General features: G+C 37.8%; 1 protein-coding gene across 1 annotated transcript in view; it reads right to left on the reverse strand.

The window, feature by feature from the left end:
• Nucleotides 1-5,962: 5,962 nt before the first annotated feature.
• Nucleotides 5,963-18,792, reverse strand: part of LOC150082164 (transcription factor SUM-1-like) — a 40,071-nt gene continuing 27,241 nt past the window's right edge. The window contains exon 4 of the mRNA XM_090380021.1: nucleotides 5,963-6,202. Coding sequence (XP_090236147.1) covers nucleotides 6,093-6,202 — 110 coding nt within the window. The 3' untranslated portion in view covers nucleotides 5,963-6,092. The remainder of the gene's footprint in view (nucleotides 6,203-18,792) is intronic.

Raw genomic sequence — 18,792 nt, forward strand, 5'->3', positions numbered from 1 at the left:
TTTGATTCCGGTAACAGTCCAATTTTGGGAGTTAAGTCCGGTAGTGGTGCGGGTATGTTCAATGGCGATGAGGGGACCCAGTGATGTCCATGAAAACGTCCCCCAAACCATGATGCCGCCGACCCATTTTTGTCCAACCGTGCGATCTGGTTGCAGCTGTTCTCTTGCTTGTCGTCGAATACGCACTTGTCCATCTGCATTATGGGACTGGAACCTTGATTTATCAGACCAGTGACTCTTTTCCACTCGTACAATGTCTAAGAATGATGTTACCGAGCTCACTAGAGGCAGAGACATCGATGAAGGTCGCTCAACGTGGGTACATGAATAGGTCGCCTACTCCATATACCTATCCTCAAAAGCATCCGCTGAATGGTGTGCTTGGAAACGTTTCTCTGTGCGCCCGGGTTTAGTCTGCCATTAACTGAGAGATCGTAAACCATCTATTGACACGGACAGCATGTGCCAACATGTGTTTGGTGTTTGGTTATACAGGTGTTTTCAATTTCTATAGGTCTTTTCAATCGGGGCTGTAGTTAGCAGCTCTCAGACGGAGGGAATAGAGGTCCCTCGTGAGTTAGTCGGGTTTTTCAGCCTGCACAATATGAAAATCGATCTATGAACACATATTTGTACAGACTACACGATGAAGCAATATGGACTAAGTCTCTGATCCTTGTAAAAGAGAGACAGCAAGCGAGTGCATTGAACCATTGAGGCTAATTATGCGAGCATCATTAGACTCGGGGGAGATTCCCTTGGATTGGAAAAGTGCAAATGTATCTCCCATACATAAGGGTGGCTCTAAAAGTGAAGTTGGAAATTATCGACCTGTCAGTCTGACTTCGGTAGTAGGGAAAATCATGGAGGCAATGATCAAGGGTGGAATTCAGGATCATTTGGATCGAATTGAAATTCTCAAGGATAACTCAGCATGGTTTCGTAAAGGGAAAATCATGTTTAACAAATCTGGTTCGCTATTTCGAAAGGGTCACTCACGAGCTGGATTTAGGGAATAATTTCGACATTGTTTATTTAGATTTCAGCAAAGCTTTTGACTCAGTCCCACATGAGCGGTTGCTTTATAAGCTGAAACAGGTTGGAATCACTGGGAAAATCCTTAGATGGATAGAAGGATGGCTTCAGGGCAGGAGGCAGAGGGTTGTGATAAATGGCTATTCCTCAGATTGGGTTGATGTAAGAAGTGGGGTTCCCCAAGGATCAGTATTAGGACCACTGTTGTTTTTAATTTTCATAAACGACATTGATGAAGGGATAGAGGGCGTGATGTCTAAATTTGCAGATGATGTTAAAATTGGGAGAGTAGTTAATGATCACTTTCAAGCTGAGCTTCTTCAGAGAGACCTAGATAGACTTCAGGAATGGTCAGAAAAATGGCAGCTGTGCTTTAATCCAACAAAGTGTAAGGTATTACACCTGGGAAACAGTATTCCCAAAAAAACTTATTCACTTGGTGGAGTTCAACTAAAGCCAGTAGTGGAGGAAAGGGACTTGGGTGTTACGATACGGTCAGACATGAAATTCTCTGAGCATTGTAAACAGGTTGCAAGGAAGGCCCATGGTGTCCTATCGATGATCTATCGAACTTTTGCAAGTAGAGATAGGGACGTGATAATCCCATTATATAAGGCTTATGTTAGACCACACTTGGAATACTGTGTTCAAGTATGGAGACCGCACCTGAAGAAAGACATCGAGCTTCTTGAAAGGGTGCAAAGAAGGGTAACTCGCCTGGTGAGATCGGCAAAAGGGCGTCCTTATGAAGAAAGACTTCGAATATGTGGGTTGCAGAGTTTGGAAACTAGACACCTTAGAGGAGATTTGATTGAGGTGTTTAAGGCTCTGAGAGGCATCAGTAAAATGAATGAGGACAAAATTTTCAAGATTACAAATGATGCTAGAACTAGGGGACATAAATTCAAGTTACGGGGGGAAATGTTTAGATTGGACTGCAGGAAGTTTTATTTTAGCCAGCGAGTTATAAATTACTGGAATAAGTTGCCTACATGGGTGGTAGAGGCTGACAGTTTGGGGAAATTCAAAGGTCATCTGGATAGTACTTTCGGGTAAGGGAAGCACATAGGATGATAGGTTTAATTTCCTTTTTATTTTATTTTTTTTTATTTATTAATTATTATTATTTAGTTATTTATTTATTATTTTTTTTTATTTTTTTTTTTATCATTGTTTTGTTCGGATTTTTTTTTTTTTTTTTTTTTTTTTTGGCTGGTGCAGCATAAGCCATAGGCTTTCTTGCACCATGCGGCCGTTACTAATACTAATACTAAAAGTCAACAACAATAATCATTTGGTTGGTGAGTCAAGTGGAATGAATTTCAGCAAAGTCGGGCAGTTCTGCAACAACCATAATTTCTGTTTGTGCCTTCACGATGGCGAGGCTGTTAGTAACCTTCTGTATACTCCAAAGTCAAAAAAAAATCACTGAGTGTACTGAAGATGACCACCCCCACCCAGGTGTAAACGAACATAAGTAGGGTTCAACTTGCCACGTTTAATATCCAGAGCAAAGCTCCAGCATGCCCTATCTTTTTCCATCATGCAGTGTGAGTAAGGTCTTTTGAGGTTATGGTGGAATCATGGGGAGGTCCAATGATCCTTACATTTCAAGGGTACAGCGGTGAAACATTATCTAGATCGTCCCCGGACCAAACATATGACCAAACTTAATGGTAACTCTCTAGGAAGTATCGGGATCAGCTAGTGTTTAATCTCTTTGCCTCTTTCTCTGCCAGACTGACTGGAGGAAGTCGGAGTAGTGGCGCCCGGTGGAGTAGTGATCGGTGGCGCCTTCTAGCGGAAGGTTCCTTAAACAACTGTAAAAGTGGGGTACATTACTGAGTAGCGCGCGTGTAGTATTGATACGCAGCGTTAGGTTTGAATAAGATTTGACAGCGGAAGATATTCAGGCAAATCTTCAAGTAATTAAAAGTTCGGAAGAGGCTGGTGGTGTGTATGAGTTTTTAGAAGGAGAAATCATTCATAATTCTGGAAAATCTGTAAAATAGCTCTCAACAAGTTGATTGATACAAACACCCGATTTTAATGTTGGTTTAACACGACACACAAATGTTTTTGTGCAAAATTCAGATATAACAGCACTTCGATATTGACAAAGAGGTTCGATTTCTGTGGTCCATTCATCATGATTGACAATATCACGTTTGAGTAGCCGATGTACAGCGCTTTTTCCTAAACGGGTGCATCAATAAACAGAATATGCACGTGTGGCCAACGGACTATCTTCATGTTGTCATAGAAGCAGGAAGCAATTATTCATAGTCCAGGGAACTCTGTAAATTGGCTCTTTCACTTAATCAAAAACAAACATCCATTTTAACCATTGTTTGGAAAGACATAAAAGTGTGTTTTGAAAATGGCGTTGTATCCTGAAAAGTTCACTGTGTTGTCTTGTTTTATCCTTGGAATTGTGAGATCAATCTTTTATGACAATACAGCGAGGGACAATCGTTACCTTTGCAAATCCTTCAAGACCAATATTTCTCATCTGCTGAAGGAGTTCAGCAGATGAGAAATATTTTCGCATGAATAAAATCTCCCTTGATTCATTTGGATGTGCTTTTGTGTATTTCAATATCAGTAACTGTCCTAAGTAAATTACTTCATTAAATATGCACTTCAGATAATCGTGTCATATTTGATGACAATGAAGTATAAAGATAAATATCTTATTTCATGCCAGTTTTATCCTACATGCGCCTATGTCAAGGCAATGCGACAGTACAGTTGTTCCTCTCTCTCTGATCACACAGCGGGACGTCAATTATCGGACATTAGCATTAGCATTAGTTGAGCATATGATGCATGAAAGCAAGCTTATACAGCATCAGCCAAAAAAAAACCCTTCTTTCACCCATCCATTCGCTCCAAAACTTTGCCCACTTCTTCCTTAAATTTATGTACGCTATCAACTTCCACAATGACAGATGGAAGTTTGTTCCATTAATCAACCACCGGCTGACTAAAGGCAAATTTCCGCACTTCTATTCGACAGGTGGTTTTAATCAATTTGAATTTATGCCCTCTGAAGTGCGTAATCTAAGCAAGACGAAAAGAATCCCATCAGCATTGAGCATGCCCAACCCATTCAAGGCCTAATACATCTCAATCAGATAACCCTGCACACGTCTAGTCTCCAGACTCTGTAATTTGCAAAACTTAAGACTTTCTTGGTAAGCAACCCTTTGTGCCCCTCACCAATCTCGTTGCACTTCTTTGTACTTGTTCTAGCAACTCTACATCCTTCCTAAACTGAGGCCTCCAGACCTGTATGCAGTACTCAAGGAGTGGCCTGACCATTGCCTTATACAAGGGAATAATCACCTCCTTTTCTCTGCTAGAAAAATTCCTGTATATCATTGACAAAAGCTCATGAGCTGACTGGCAGCCGTCTGCACTGCTCAGAAAACTTCATATCTGACTGCACAATTACCTCCGGGTCTTTTTCATTCTCCACTACCCTGAGTGTAGTACCACACAGGTGGTATGTTACTCTGGGGTTACTGCTACCCATATGCAGTACTTTGCATTTGTCAATGTTAAAACTTCAATTGCCACTTCTCAGCTCATCAACCTTTGTATCATCTGCAAACTTGGACATTAAGCCTGATATACCTTCTTCAATATCATTGATAAATATAGAAAACAAGGATGGGCCCAACACCGAATCCTGAGGGACTCCACTAACAACAGTTCACGAAGAGCAGTGTCCATTGATTATTATTTTCTGTCTTCTCCCACTAAATCATCCCTTTATCCAAAACTGCAACTTGTCCTTAATGTCACAGTGCTCCAATTATAGCTAATTAATCCTCATTGCCAGATCCATCATGGTCCGAAACAACGCCTACCTCGACATTGTTTTGTCTTTCATGGTAACTCTGTAACGAGATGGCACTGGACTCTTTCAACAAGACAGCGCCCTTTGCCACAAGGCCCGCGTTGTGCAGGAGTGGCTCGAAGATTATATCTAAGTATTTCGTGTGTCCCTTGGTCGCCAAATTACCCCGACTTCAATTCCATTGAACATATATGGGATGCGGTGTAATTCAATATTCCAGTCCACCCTGGTGACTCGCTCCTTTGCCGAACTCCGGATCTCCTTCCCTCCAGCAGATTCAGGATACCTGAAGACACCTTCCGCTGTCTAGTAGATCGATGCAACGCCAGGTGCAAGTGGTATTCATGGCGAAAGGTGGTTCCCGCACGCTGTTGTGTAGATTATCAAAACATTTGGGCTCATGAGTATGCTTGTGGTGGACTTAACTTTGGAACTTAATATTTTTTTAACTCCTTTATAACCGTATTGCATCTTGCATTTCGAATGCACTGAAGATTTCTACGGTTGAAGATATTTTTTCATTCTTCAGAAGAACTGCTTTTAATTGGACAGCTGATATTAGCCTCCATGGACGAACAATTTTTCCTCAGTAGATTGTTAGAATCATATCGAGGCTTTGAGCCAGTACGCCATGCTGTCATCCTGAAGCAGTTCCCATAATATTTGTCACTACGAGTGCATTGATTCTACTGTTGTTGGAAGCATTTCCAGGGTCCCAGTTTTGTCATATGAGGGAACTCTATCTGAAGAATACAGATTAGGAAGAAGCCTATTTATTTTACTCTTGGTCAGAGTGTTCAAGATTAGAAGGAGCACTAATCAATCTTGAACACGCCATTTTTCAGGCATTGTGTCACTTTCAGATGCATGCTTCTGTAAGACCTTACTTGTATGATTGGCAATTTGGCTCTGTGGAACCAATTCTTGATTCACCATCCCTGCCTATTGATCCTCACTATTTTAATAAAAGAAATATTGTATATTAAATGGTTTGTGTATATCCAAACATTGCTACAGCAAAAACACAACTACAGTTTCATCGTCTTGTTTTATTGGCATAACTAACACTGTCCCCAAAGATTTAGAAAAATAAAATTAAGTTCCTAAACAATCTTAAGTAACATGGTGTCCTCAAGGTTTCTAGCCGTTGACTCTTCTTATGTACAAACGCTCAACCACTTTCTAACAGCGACTAGAAGTGTTTTTCACTTGAAGGCGTATTGCTGATCGTTGGACTGATGCTTTGCACAATTAGAGACAGGCAATCTAGACTGGATACAGACGTACTTTGCTGTTCAACACCTGTAAGTAAACGGCCAAAAGAAATCAAAACTGCTTATAAAATAATAAAATAATGAATCAAAATAATAATAATAGCTAATAATTTTTTGCGAAGTTATTGGCAATAATTATTATTTTTAAACTATTTTTATAAGAATTTTGCATCGTTTAATCGTATATACCAGGGATTGGCAACCTCCAGTCCGCAAATATGTGTGATCTGGCCCGCGGTCGTTTCCAAAATATACATAATAAACGGCCCGCCGTTTATTATATATATATTTTTTGAATTAATGTAAATTTAGAAAATACTCTGCGCATTTCTACGATAAATATCGATCCAGATATCGATTCACTAATAAAAAGAAACAGTATCAAACCTCTCATTAAATATTAAAAAAAAAAATTACAATTTTTGTTACTGGAATTGTATTTGAAATTTGTTACTATAATTGTATTTTTGTAATTTTATCTTGAATTTCTACTTCGGTTTTCTTATTTATAAAATTAATTATACGTACGTGCGTGTATAAATATCACAATAAATAACATAAAATGTTTATGACAATTTTTTTCATTATAAACCATTTTAATAATCCTAAAAATTGTGGAAAGCTAAAAAAAATGGCCCGCGTGTACTTCACTGACATTTTATTTGGCCCGTCATATATAAAGGTATCCTACGCCTGATATATACTATTATAACAACATATATAAATAAATTAAAAAATTATTTACACTGAATTTATTTAAAAACTTTGCTGAAGACAAAATAAAACCAACCTTAATCTAGCATATTAAAAGCAACAATCGAGATTTGATATTAAATAATTATCGCGTGATTATACCAGCTGTTTCAATTTTATCTATCGGTGTGACTTACTAATTACGCTTACCGTTTTTTTGTTTTTTTCTCATTTTTTGTAATAAATGCATAAACCGTCCAACCTAACTTGGTGGATCCAACAAACTGTGAACTCCGACAAACTTTACCAACCTGAATGCCACGATGTTTCCATATTAGTTTAGAATGGCCGGCTTGTCGACGAGGTATTTAGCACGGGCTCCTTGACAAATTGCTGCTACCGTCGGTGGGCGGGTCGAAGAAGTGTTACGCTGCTATATTAAGGGTTCCCTGTCAAAGATCGTCGTTAGACTCCTAAACTTCTAGTTCTGTTTTGTCTGCATGTGATTTACTTGCCGCCAGTAGCTGAGACTTCCATTTTTTAACATGCCAAACATCTTGCCAGCAGGACCGGAGTAACGATGTAAATGCACACTTTTAAATTACCCCAGTGATGGACAAGCTTAGGCTATGGCTTAATCGCAAACATTTTTGTAATTCTGTTTGTGTTATTTATTCGAGTATTTAATGTTAACATAATTAATTATTCGAAAGAAGCGTGATAATAACACTTTGCGCACTTTCATGCGCACACTAAATGCGCATAAAAGTGCATAAGAGTGCGCACCTCTCTCATTGGATAGATTGGTAATCTGTCCAATGAGAGTCCAGTTATTACGTGAAGAACAAAAAATAATCATAATTGCCGAATTCTTTTTTTTTTTATTTATTTTTTTGTCTATTAATTCTATTTTAATGAAATTTGGAATGGCTCGACAAATCATTTTAAAAGTCCCAAATACAAAATTGCGTAAAAATTTGTCCACTAGGAGCCGAGTTATTACATGCGGACGGACGGACCGAATTTATAATAGAAGCCTTCATAGTCAACCGAAGGAATTAATAAATATGATTTTAATTGGGTTGTATTGGGAAATTCAGATGCCAGGACAGAAAGAGAAAATAATAATAAAAACAATTGTCATGGTAAACAAAATTATCGAAGTATTTTTAGTAGCAAACAGGACAACTATTATTAACAGTTGGAGTTGTCCTTAGATGTTCTGTCGCACACCTATTATGATCCAATAGTATCTCTATATTTAGAAGGCTAGTCTAGAGGTGTCATATACAGGAAGTAATTTTTCATCTTTAGGAGAAACAATCATCTCGAAAGCTGATAAATCATTCTGCGAGAATAACTTACAGAGTATTTTTGCAAATATAATTTCGTTTCAAAAGGGTTAGCTGTTACTTTCTTCGAAACGTTAATCAGAAAAATCCGTCGCTAATCTCAGAGAAACCTGAAATTCCAAATTCTGGGGGGTGTGTAAAGTGATGTGTTAGCAGCACATTAAAGATATTTATTTATAAAAATTTACAAACTTTTAAAGAGCATTAAAGACAACATTCACATAAAAGAAACAAATAATTACATACCAGCATACCAATTTCCATATACATATGTAAACCATACTACAGCACACTACACTATCTCTCTCTCTCTCTCTCTCAACTATTCTCAATTTATGAATTATTAACATCAGTTTGTATCAGTTGTGTTTTACTTAATTTGAATCCTCGATGATAAGGTTAAAGTTCTTCAAACTTTAACCTTATTTGCATTAAAACTAAATATCCAGTCTTAATATTTACTATCTTTAATTAATTAATACTCGGGCATTAATGCAAATTCTCACTTTCCATTGCCCTACTTGGATTTATTTTAGCAAAACAAATATTTCTATTTTAATTTGTAAGATTCTACATCTTACATTCTGCTTAAACTCTGCAGTGTTGCCATCGGAGATTAAGAAAAATTTTAAAAAAATCGAGATTTTAATGCCATGACCTCAAACGCAATTTAATAATAATCCAAACAGAAGTCTGTTGTCATAGGAAAATTTATTTGCAATTAATTTAATATCTACAGCAAGAAATGCTTATATTTAACGAATATTTTCAGAATATTTTGCTAACTACAGATTACTGATACGAACACTTTATTGTGTATTATAATTCTATAAACAGGGGAGGGGTTATGAAACAACTGCGTGGAGAATGCTGTTATGATACTAATTGATCCCTTGAATCACAACGAAAAACCACCATCTATTTTAGGAATTTTATGAGATCAAATTACACTGCGCTGCCACTTTATTAGGTACACCCCTGCTGTGCACACAAATGGTTTATCCCACAACGTTGCAAGTCACATGACCACAGTTGTGGATATAAATGCAGCAGAACAACCTTTCTAGTATCAGTTAAGCGTACAAACCGTAGCAAGAATGGGGAAAAGGAGTGATCTAACTGACTTCGGACGTGGCATGGTAGTAGGTGCAAGACGTGCTGGACAAAGCATCTCTGAAACGGCAGTTCTCCTGAACTTTCACGCACTAAAATTTCAAGGGTGTATCGAGAATGGTGCAATGAACAGAAAACATCCTCTCAACGGCACTCCTGTGGAAGAAAATCGCTTGTTGATGAGAGAGGTCAGAGGAGGATGGCTAGAATTGTGCAAGCAAACAGACAGGCCACCATGTCGCACATCACGTCGGAATACAACCTTAGTGCGCAGAACAAAATATCGCAACGGACCACTAGTCGCATTTTGTCGCGAATGGACTACAACAGCCGATGGCCACATCGCGTACCTTTGTCATCAATGAAGAACAAGAGAGCACGCCTCCTGTGGGCACAGCAACACCAGCACTGGACTATCGAGGATTGGAAAACAGTTGCTTGGTCTGACGAGTCGAAGTTCCTGGTGCATCATGTTGATGGAAGGCTCAGAATTTGGCGAAAACAACATGAATCCACTGACCCGTCATATCTGACGACTACTGTGCAAGGTGGTGGGGCAATGTTATGGTGTGGGAATGTTTTCTTGGCAAAGTTGGGTCCATTTATAACCATAGATTCACGTCTGAATGCCACATCATACCTAAACATCGTTGCTGACCAAGTACATCCATTCATGTTGACAGTTTATCCTCAGTCAGATGGTTACTTCCAGCAGGATAATGCGCCGGTGCACAAAGCCCGAATCACTATGGAATGGTTCCAGGAACATGACAGTGACTTTTCTTTGCTGCAGTGGCCCGCTCAGTCCCTGGATCTCAATCCTATTAAACATCTTTGGGATGAGCTGGAAAGGGCTATTCGCTGCAGGCCTACACCTCCATCGAATCTCAAGGAACTGCGTGACACCCTCATGTCTGCATGGTACTCCATTCCTGCACAACGTTTTCAGCATCTTGTTCAATCCATGCCTAGACGAATTCAGGCTTTTTTGAAGGCTAAAGGAGGCTCAACACGCTACTAGGTAGGTACCTAATAAAGTGACAGCACAGTGTATGTCTACAATATTAGTTTTTGTCCATTTTAATGAAAAATACGATATATCGCCAAACATACTCTGCTCCACAAATTTAACAGAACACGTTGAAAACGTGGTGTAACTCGTGCAGCTTGAGATGAAGCGAAAAAAGTTTTCATGTGGTGGTGGTGTACCATAGAATATCGATGAAATGGGAAGACAGCAAGAAACGTCGGACTCGAAAATATGTTCATATGACATCAGTATGGCGTATGATCCTCTCCATCAGCTAAACAGGCCTTACAGCGGTGAACCTTGCTCTATATGAGGATATCTATAAGATTCTGTGGCAACAAATCCCATTCTTCCACCAGCGCAGACCTTAGCTCACCAAGTGACTGAGGAATTGACTGTCGGCGTGCAATGCGACACCCAAGGACATCTCACACATGTTCAATCGGATTTAAGTGTGGTGATCGTGCTGGCCATGGCAGTCTGGTACCTCTGCGCAGTTACGGTACCCTTATTAAAAACACGAAGAGAGGTGGTGCGGACATTGATCAGTATTCCGGCCGACACGAGAACATTGCCTCCACCATGTGTCCCTTTCTCTAATGTTGGAGGGATGGTACCGCATTCCTCGTTGTCTCCAGATGAAATAACATCTAGAATGTGTTTGTAGGCTAAAACGGGACTCACTGGGCAACAGAACTACACCCCATTTGTCAGGACTCCAAGTCACATGTTCATGGCACCCGTTTCGACGAGCTCTGCGGTGGGTTGGAGCTAATGGGATACAAACCACTGGCTTCCTTGTGTAGAGTCCACTTGAATTGAGCCTTCTTAATACAGTCCGGTTGGAAATATTTTCACCTGTGGCCACAGCGACCTCAAGAGGCGGTTGGTGACAGGAATGTTAAGGTTCTGTCTTGCTGTTAGAGCCAGATACCAATCTTTTCTGGTTAACGTTGCCCTCTGGCGACCTTCGCCAGCCCTTCTTTTAATGGTTCTTTTCTCCTGAAACTGTAACTCAATAACTATACCGTTTTCCAATTTAAATTTCTGCCACTGCTCATGAGATTATCCCCAGAGACGTTTACCCATTAGCACAACTGATCACCGACGTACTGCATTCCCAATTTTTGAGGAATTTATTCTGGGCAACAGCTGCTTTTCTGTGCGTGGAATCTCACACAAAATGAGCATCATTTTGTGTGAGATTCCAGTGTCTATAGTGGCAGCGTTAAGGAAAAAATCCCAAAAAGATCAAGAAAAGGATAATTCTTCTTGATCCTTTAAAGTTTCATCTCTTCGGAGAGGTAGATGGATTTCTTGGAGGCATACGTTCTCCTGGTGCGAATCGTTAAATAATATGCAATAGAATAATAATAATAATAATTACAATAGAGACCAAATCAGGGGACAATATCATGACCAACACATCAATTGCTATAGACGACGCACAAATTGGCCAAATCTAATCAAGTGTCAAGATGTAGTGCGTCCAGGGCTACCTCACTTAATCTGAATTATTCAACTCAGCACTATCACAGTAATAAATTTACCTATTAGCGAAAAGTGCCCACCTGTGTAGGAACATCTAGAAACCTGTACGAGATCCGAAATAAACCTGTTTCAGAACCACCACGTCCAGGATGCAGCGTTGTCAAGTGAATCTGTTTGCATACGATGATCGATTCATTACACCTAAAATCTCATCAGCATTCCTTTTATAAATTGTTTACTAATCTGTTCTCATAAATACCGTATTTAAATATCTGGGGTGGCTATACACAAATCTGAGCGGATTGCATTTAATTAAATGTAGTTCGAGATAATGATAAGCCATTAATCATCAGAGGGGGGAGATTTCTGAATGTCTGTATGACGTCACCATCGCTAAAGTGACAAACAGAATTAAACACGATAGATAGTGAAAGGACTATTTAAAATTTGGTGCGGAAAGGATTATCAGATGCGAGCTATTTTCGAATACCCATTTATGCATTTCCGTCCACTTGATTCTGTTGCGACCACACATTCGCACGACAGCTGTCGTGGACGTTTCGGCAGGCCACAAAGGAAACTGAAATTCATAGCTTTCTGACGAGATACTGGAGTCAAAGGTTAAAGATTAAATGGAATATAGTTACAAGACAAATTCACCAATGGTAATGAGATCTCGACAGAATCACCAACATCCTACAGCGACATCTGGCAGGTCATAAGTTTCCCCACAATATGAAGCTACAAGCGACAATCTTAGTAGACAATAAACCGAAACTGAAAAGCAGATGAACATTCAGAGTGGTGTAGTATTTGTAAGGCCAATGGATACTAGAAAGAGGACCTTTTCTGTATCAGCTAAAATATTAATAAAATAAAATAGAACACAATATTCATGATGTTCCTTTCTCAAAAGGTAACCATCAAATTGTGCTCTTTGAACTTAGCCAGACGCATTACCTCTGCCACGTTGGAAGCAAACAAAGTTCGACAACCCATTGCCCACCATTTATGACAACTCTCTGTCTCCTATCTTTTAGCTAGCCTGCGATCCTGCGTGGAATCTCACCAGTAACTGTAACTTCTTCCAGTTTATATAGCACCCTTCCATGAGTTTGGTCTTGAAAGCTTCTTAAAGTCAGCAAGTATAATGTAAAAATCGTTTCCAACATACAACTCTTTAATGACTTCATAATAATCTACCACATTTATCAGGAATGTCTTTCCCTTAACGAACCCATATTCCATCTATTGAGGATACCATTCCTTCGAAATGGTACGTGCTAAATTGCATCCTTAACCATAGTTTCCACGACTATCTCTACCACAGCAGTCAAGCTCTGGCTTATGGTTACCTAACTATTCTTTGGTACTTTCAATGTCCAAAAGAAATCATCCGGAATCTTTTGCTCAATCAAACTCTTAGCTTATCCTATCATCCATTTTGGTATTTTATGTTTAAGTTACTTCACCTGGAACAAAAACGTTTGTGGCTTCGAAGATAAATCCCTTGAATCAAACGAATCTGTTTCCATATGATAATTGAGCGTATTTGCATCCAGCAGCATACAGTAATTTATCTCCACTTAATCAAGTCCATGAGATATCTCAGTTCCTTATAGTCTCTCTTGAAATTGAAACTCTCGCCTCTACCTGTGTCTACTCCCTCCTAATGATTCCCCCACTGTCAAGTTTTTGATACAGTTAGGCTCCTTAGTAAGGACTATATTAATAATCGCCTATAATCGAATATAACGGAATATAATATAAACAAATCGACTATAATGGACTATAATATAAAAAAACAACTATAATCGATTATAATAGACTATAATATAAAAATAATCGAATATAATCAACTATGATGCAAATATAATCGACTGTGATGCACGCCAGTATGCTTCCGAGCACTGTCAGCAGGTTTCAGATGTCTGATTCGCGATGTCTCTTCTCTCATTACACTTCTAAAACATTTCCTGAAATAAACTCAAGAGGAAAATCTGCTACAAAAATATGCAGTTAATCGCTCTATCGATCAAGACCCTGTTTGTTGTGTTGTAGGCATAGACGTTGAGAACATCACGACTATCGAGACATCAAAGCTGTTCCAGTCCAAATCATGCAGAACATCGCAATGTTGGCACAGCTACGTCTTTATCATTATTATACATCACATTCTCGCTGGGTCTCTCTCTGAGGTTCAAACGATGCTATTTTGTAGCCTCTTTTGGCTGAGAACTGTCGGTGGCTGTACAAACAGATAACTAACTGGCGGAGGTTTTTGTCAAAAGTTTCCTCACGTGAGAAGTCATAGATAAGACACATCGGTGTGATGGACAAGGAAGCCTTGTTCACATTTCCGGCGTCATTTGGAACAGCGAAACGCTTCTAGGTTCACGGTATATAAGGGTCACGTCTGATGTAATACCCAGCAACAAAGACAAGCTAGCTGCCGCATCATTACAAGAAACTACTCAGCTTTACTGATGTCTTTCTTTTACTTGCGCTGGCGTCTTTTAAGCGATATAGTCTGATTTGATGGCGGCCGAATTTGCTCAAGGAACTGTGCTCTGCTGCGTAAAAAGAGAGAAAGTATGCGGACTATTTCAGACACGACACTTTCTCCGAAAATGCCAGTACAACCGACTACAGGTCCTGTTTCACCAGTAAATAACGACAAATATTCGCGACTTAATTATCATCTCCACTGAGCATGTCTTCAAAGAAGTTCCTTCTTAGGCTGAGATAATGAGCCTTTCTGTGTATTACATAGCGACGATCTGATCTGTGGAAGTGTGATTGGAGATTGGGGGTTAATATACTTTATGATGGAGAAGAGTTAGCTTCTCTAGGTTATAATGAACACCCAAAGACCGTCTTCGGCATGTCCTCATTTAAACGTTAATTCGGTTGGTATTATTTCTCTATTAATGCTGCTATGGACTGTCCGTATATCCACTTAATGTCGACCATCTTGGAATAAGACCTTTAGCGATATCATTTGTTTGAAAGTAGTACAATACTGGAGCAACTGGAAGTCCAAATGTGAGACGTACAATGGTTCCTTAGTCACCAGTTGAAAACTCTAGGTCCATAGTGTACTTATGCTAGACGTCAAGCTTTTCGTGATTTTATTTTCAAGTTTTTCTTGCCTACCTTTCTCATAATTACGCACCAATTTCTTAAAAGGGGAAAAGAACATCTTTTTGAGACATTAAATTGTTGAAGGTAGCCCGGAGTGGAAGATTCGCGAGCCCTAGTTCTTGGCCTGCCTGACTTCTGCATCCAATAATACTTGAAATTGGTGCGTATGCGATCCCTGTAATGAGCTTTGCTAGCAAGGTGAGATTTTTTGCTGAAATCTGTATTTTCCACGGAGTTAAATCAAGGTTAGAACAGATCCCTTTAACCGATTGACCCACTGCATGATCCAGTACAGAATCTAACCGATAGTATCTGCTAATAGACTAAAAATTAACGATACACAGAGCTTCGGAATTTGAAATTATACGAAGCTGGTAGGACTGTCTGACCATTTTATGTGTTTTTGTGACCAAAGGATTTTAAACTGAAGAATTTCCAATGGTCTTACGCAAACAGCAGAACACTTGCCTTCAAAACTAGTTGCCCGGGTATTGCACTATATCCAACATATGGCATTGCCAAAAAAGGTTAATCTGCCATTTAATTAAAAAAATGAAACATTGCCACGATAGCCTATTTCAGGACTTATTGATCACTCATCAGATATTAGGTGATCACTTTTAAAATAAATGGCGATTAACCTTTTAGCGATATCATTTGTCTTTGATTAGTACAATAACAAGGCAACTCATTGTGAAGACAAAGTTTGTTCTGCTGTTAGACTAGTTAATGTCTGCATTAATTAGTATAAATCTTTCTGGTGACAGATAATACTGAATATAATGTACAGGAAATGCCTTATTTCAACCTAATGCTAATAAACTGAACTGTGGGACAAAAAACTGAAATGGTTACTCATTACTGTCTTGTCTTTTAAATAAATGGAAAATTAACCCTTTAGTGTTATTAGTTAAACTAGTTTTAAATAATATCACCGAATGCAATACCAGTGCTCGTTGTGAATGAAAAGTTAATAGCATTAAATAAACAGTTTAAATTTAATTTAAAACCCCAATTTTAATTTGGTTCCTCTTGTTCGTATTATACTACTATGTACGGGCCCTAGGCACATGGCTAGGCAAACTAGGCATTTCCTCGTGACTCCCACTGGAGGGTCGCGGAAAGAGTTCGAGGGGTCACGAGGAAGTGAGAAATATATCATCTGTTTTACATAGATGTATATTTTCGTTTTTGTCATTTTATGTAGTTAATTTTTATATTTTATTTGTGTCTTAATTTTGATTTTGTTTTGTAGAATATTAGTTGTTTAAAATCATTGAATAAACGTCTTATTTTACAATATAACTATAAGAAACTAATATATTCTCCTAATTAGTCACCTTTTTGCGTTTGATTTCCGCAAATTAATTTTTGTTTTGTGAAATATAATCATTTGTATCAAATAACAAGTAGTCAACTGTATGGTACTGAACAAACTTATTCTTAGCGGATACCATCACCCATATGGCACCGATTCGGAGCTTATTGGCTCCTCATCAGTGGGTGGGCAGTTTGCGAAGTATAAATCCACAATATGAGAGATGCCTGATGGTAATCTAAATTACTCCATACCATCAGGCATGACATGTGGAGAAGACTATCAAATTGATTTAAAATATATTTATAAAAACCCGTGGGAATTTACATTTAATCATTTCACGTTCCAGCGTGGGCGGGCACGAGTGGCAAAATTGACCTTTTTAGAAAATGGATTTCTTCTGTAGTTAAAGAAGAGTCCAAAGACACATACCAAACGGATGGAAAAATAATATACTGCAACGCGTGCAATAAAGAGGTACGTAAATTAATTTATATATATAATAACGGTGTAGATACACCATAGATAACTCTTAAATAGAGAAGACTAATAGAGAAGACTATTATTACTTATTCTCAGTGAGTACCACTACCCAGACGGCACCGTTTCAAAGCTAGTTGGCTTTTCATCGGTGGATTCTCTATTAGTGAAGCGTTACTTATTCGAGATAGTGCAATACATGGGCAACTCGTTTTGAAGGAAGAGCACAATATGAGATACAGACGAAATGATGCCTTTCACACTACTATCGTAGTTGTTATTTAAGAATTATCTATGGTGTATCTACACCGATATTATATAGAATCTTAAACTCAAATATTATGCCTTGTTGCATTTAGTTTATTTAAGTAAATTAATTAATTACCTGGTAATAGATCTATCATAATTTTATTTTTGGATGCTTCGATATATGGACATTCCAAATTTAATGCTCATGCATATTTAGTTTTTTCATACAATTTTTCATATAAATCGGAAAATAATAATAATTTTTATAAATAAGTTTATATGAAAAAACTAATCATGCAACTGTTGCTAAATTTCTATCTCTCTAATCGACTGAACGATGCTACATTGGAATGGGAGTCTTATTATTTAATTATTTAAAATTGTAAATGTATAATTTATAAAATGATAAATATAATAGTAGCCTATATATTAGTATATTATTAGATAAATATATTAGTAGCCTATACGTTTTAGTTTTTGTATGTTCAAAAAAATCTATTTTAATATTTATATTTCAAAAATAAACTTGCAAATTGTGATATTTTCATTATATTACTTGTTAGAAATTTGTATAACAAGCCGTTGTACAACTTTAAAAGAATAAAAAAAAGTAAATATTATCATTTATACTGTATGTAAAGGTAAATTATTTAGTCACATTTGGTTAAATTTAATGACATATTTTTTATCATATTTTGACAGGGATAAATAATGTATTGCTTCCTTTAAGTTTCTGATTGGTTGGTTGAATTTTTCTCAATTACGCATGCGTCATCGTCTAAATCTTTCTTGTCGTATTCTTGACAAACTTTCCCCATGTAATAAATGAATCACACACCTTAAAAATTACACAATACATCAGTTTATAACATTTTCGTGTTATAATCATTATCAAGCGTTTTTAATAGCTTAATTATGTATTAGTTATAAGAAGATGCGAAGCTAAATGAAATCACAAACGATAATATTTTTACCTTTTATTGAGCGCCACCATACGTTTTTCTCCAAAAATTCTATATGGAAATTCAGATTAAATAATCCGGATAACTAGCTACTGAACACGAAGAGAAAAAGAAAAGCCACCAAAATGGACCTTGAATTAATTAGCGATTTTGCAAACATAAAGGCAAAAAAGATGAACTTTTAAATTAGAACGAAATTTATAAATTAATATAATTAGAACGTTAGAGACGTTATAATTAGGTTAAATTGTTTATGGTGATGCAACCAACTTTTTAATAGTTTTCTTATAGTTTAAATGCGTTGAATATTACTTTACGTTTCATATTAATAAAAAAGGAAAGGAGAATGAGCTTCGGTGAAGAATATTTGGGCGACTTCTTCGCATACATAAGAATAATTGGTAAGCACCAATGCCTTACTACTGCGCATTTTGACAACATTCATATCATGCTGTGGCTTGTTTTTTCCTGTTTTTTCTTGTTTTTTGTTTCGTTGCAATTGGTTAAGTTTTGATCGAACTGTGCCTCTTGGGGTGAAGCAGTTTTTCCCCCTTCTGCAGAAAAATGAGTGATTGTAATTTTGAGCAAAGAATTATTAATAAATTTTTAGTGAAAATCGGTAAAAATGGTCCAGAAACGTTGGAGATGTTACCTAAAGTGTACGGTGATGAAATCATGAGTCAGCCACGTATGTATGAATGACACAAACGGTTCGGAGAAGGAGGGGAAGATGTCCACGATGACAAGAAGACAGAAAGACCACCAACTTCAACGACAGACGAGAAT

This window comes from Mastigoproctus giganteus, chromosome 8 (assembly GCF_048544385.1).
Source record: "Mastigoproctus giganteus isolate SK-2022 chromosome 8, ASM4854438v1, whole genome shotgun sequence".
Taxonomy (NCBI): domain Eukaryota; kingdom Metazoa; phylum Arthropoda; class Arachnida; order Uropygi; family Thelyphonidae; genus Mastigoproctus; species Mastigoproctus giganteus.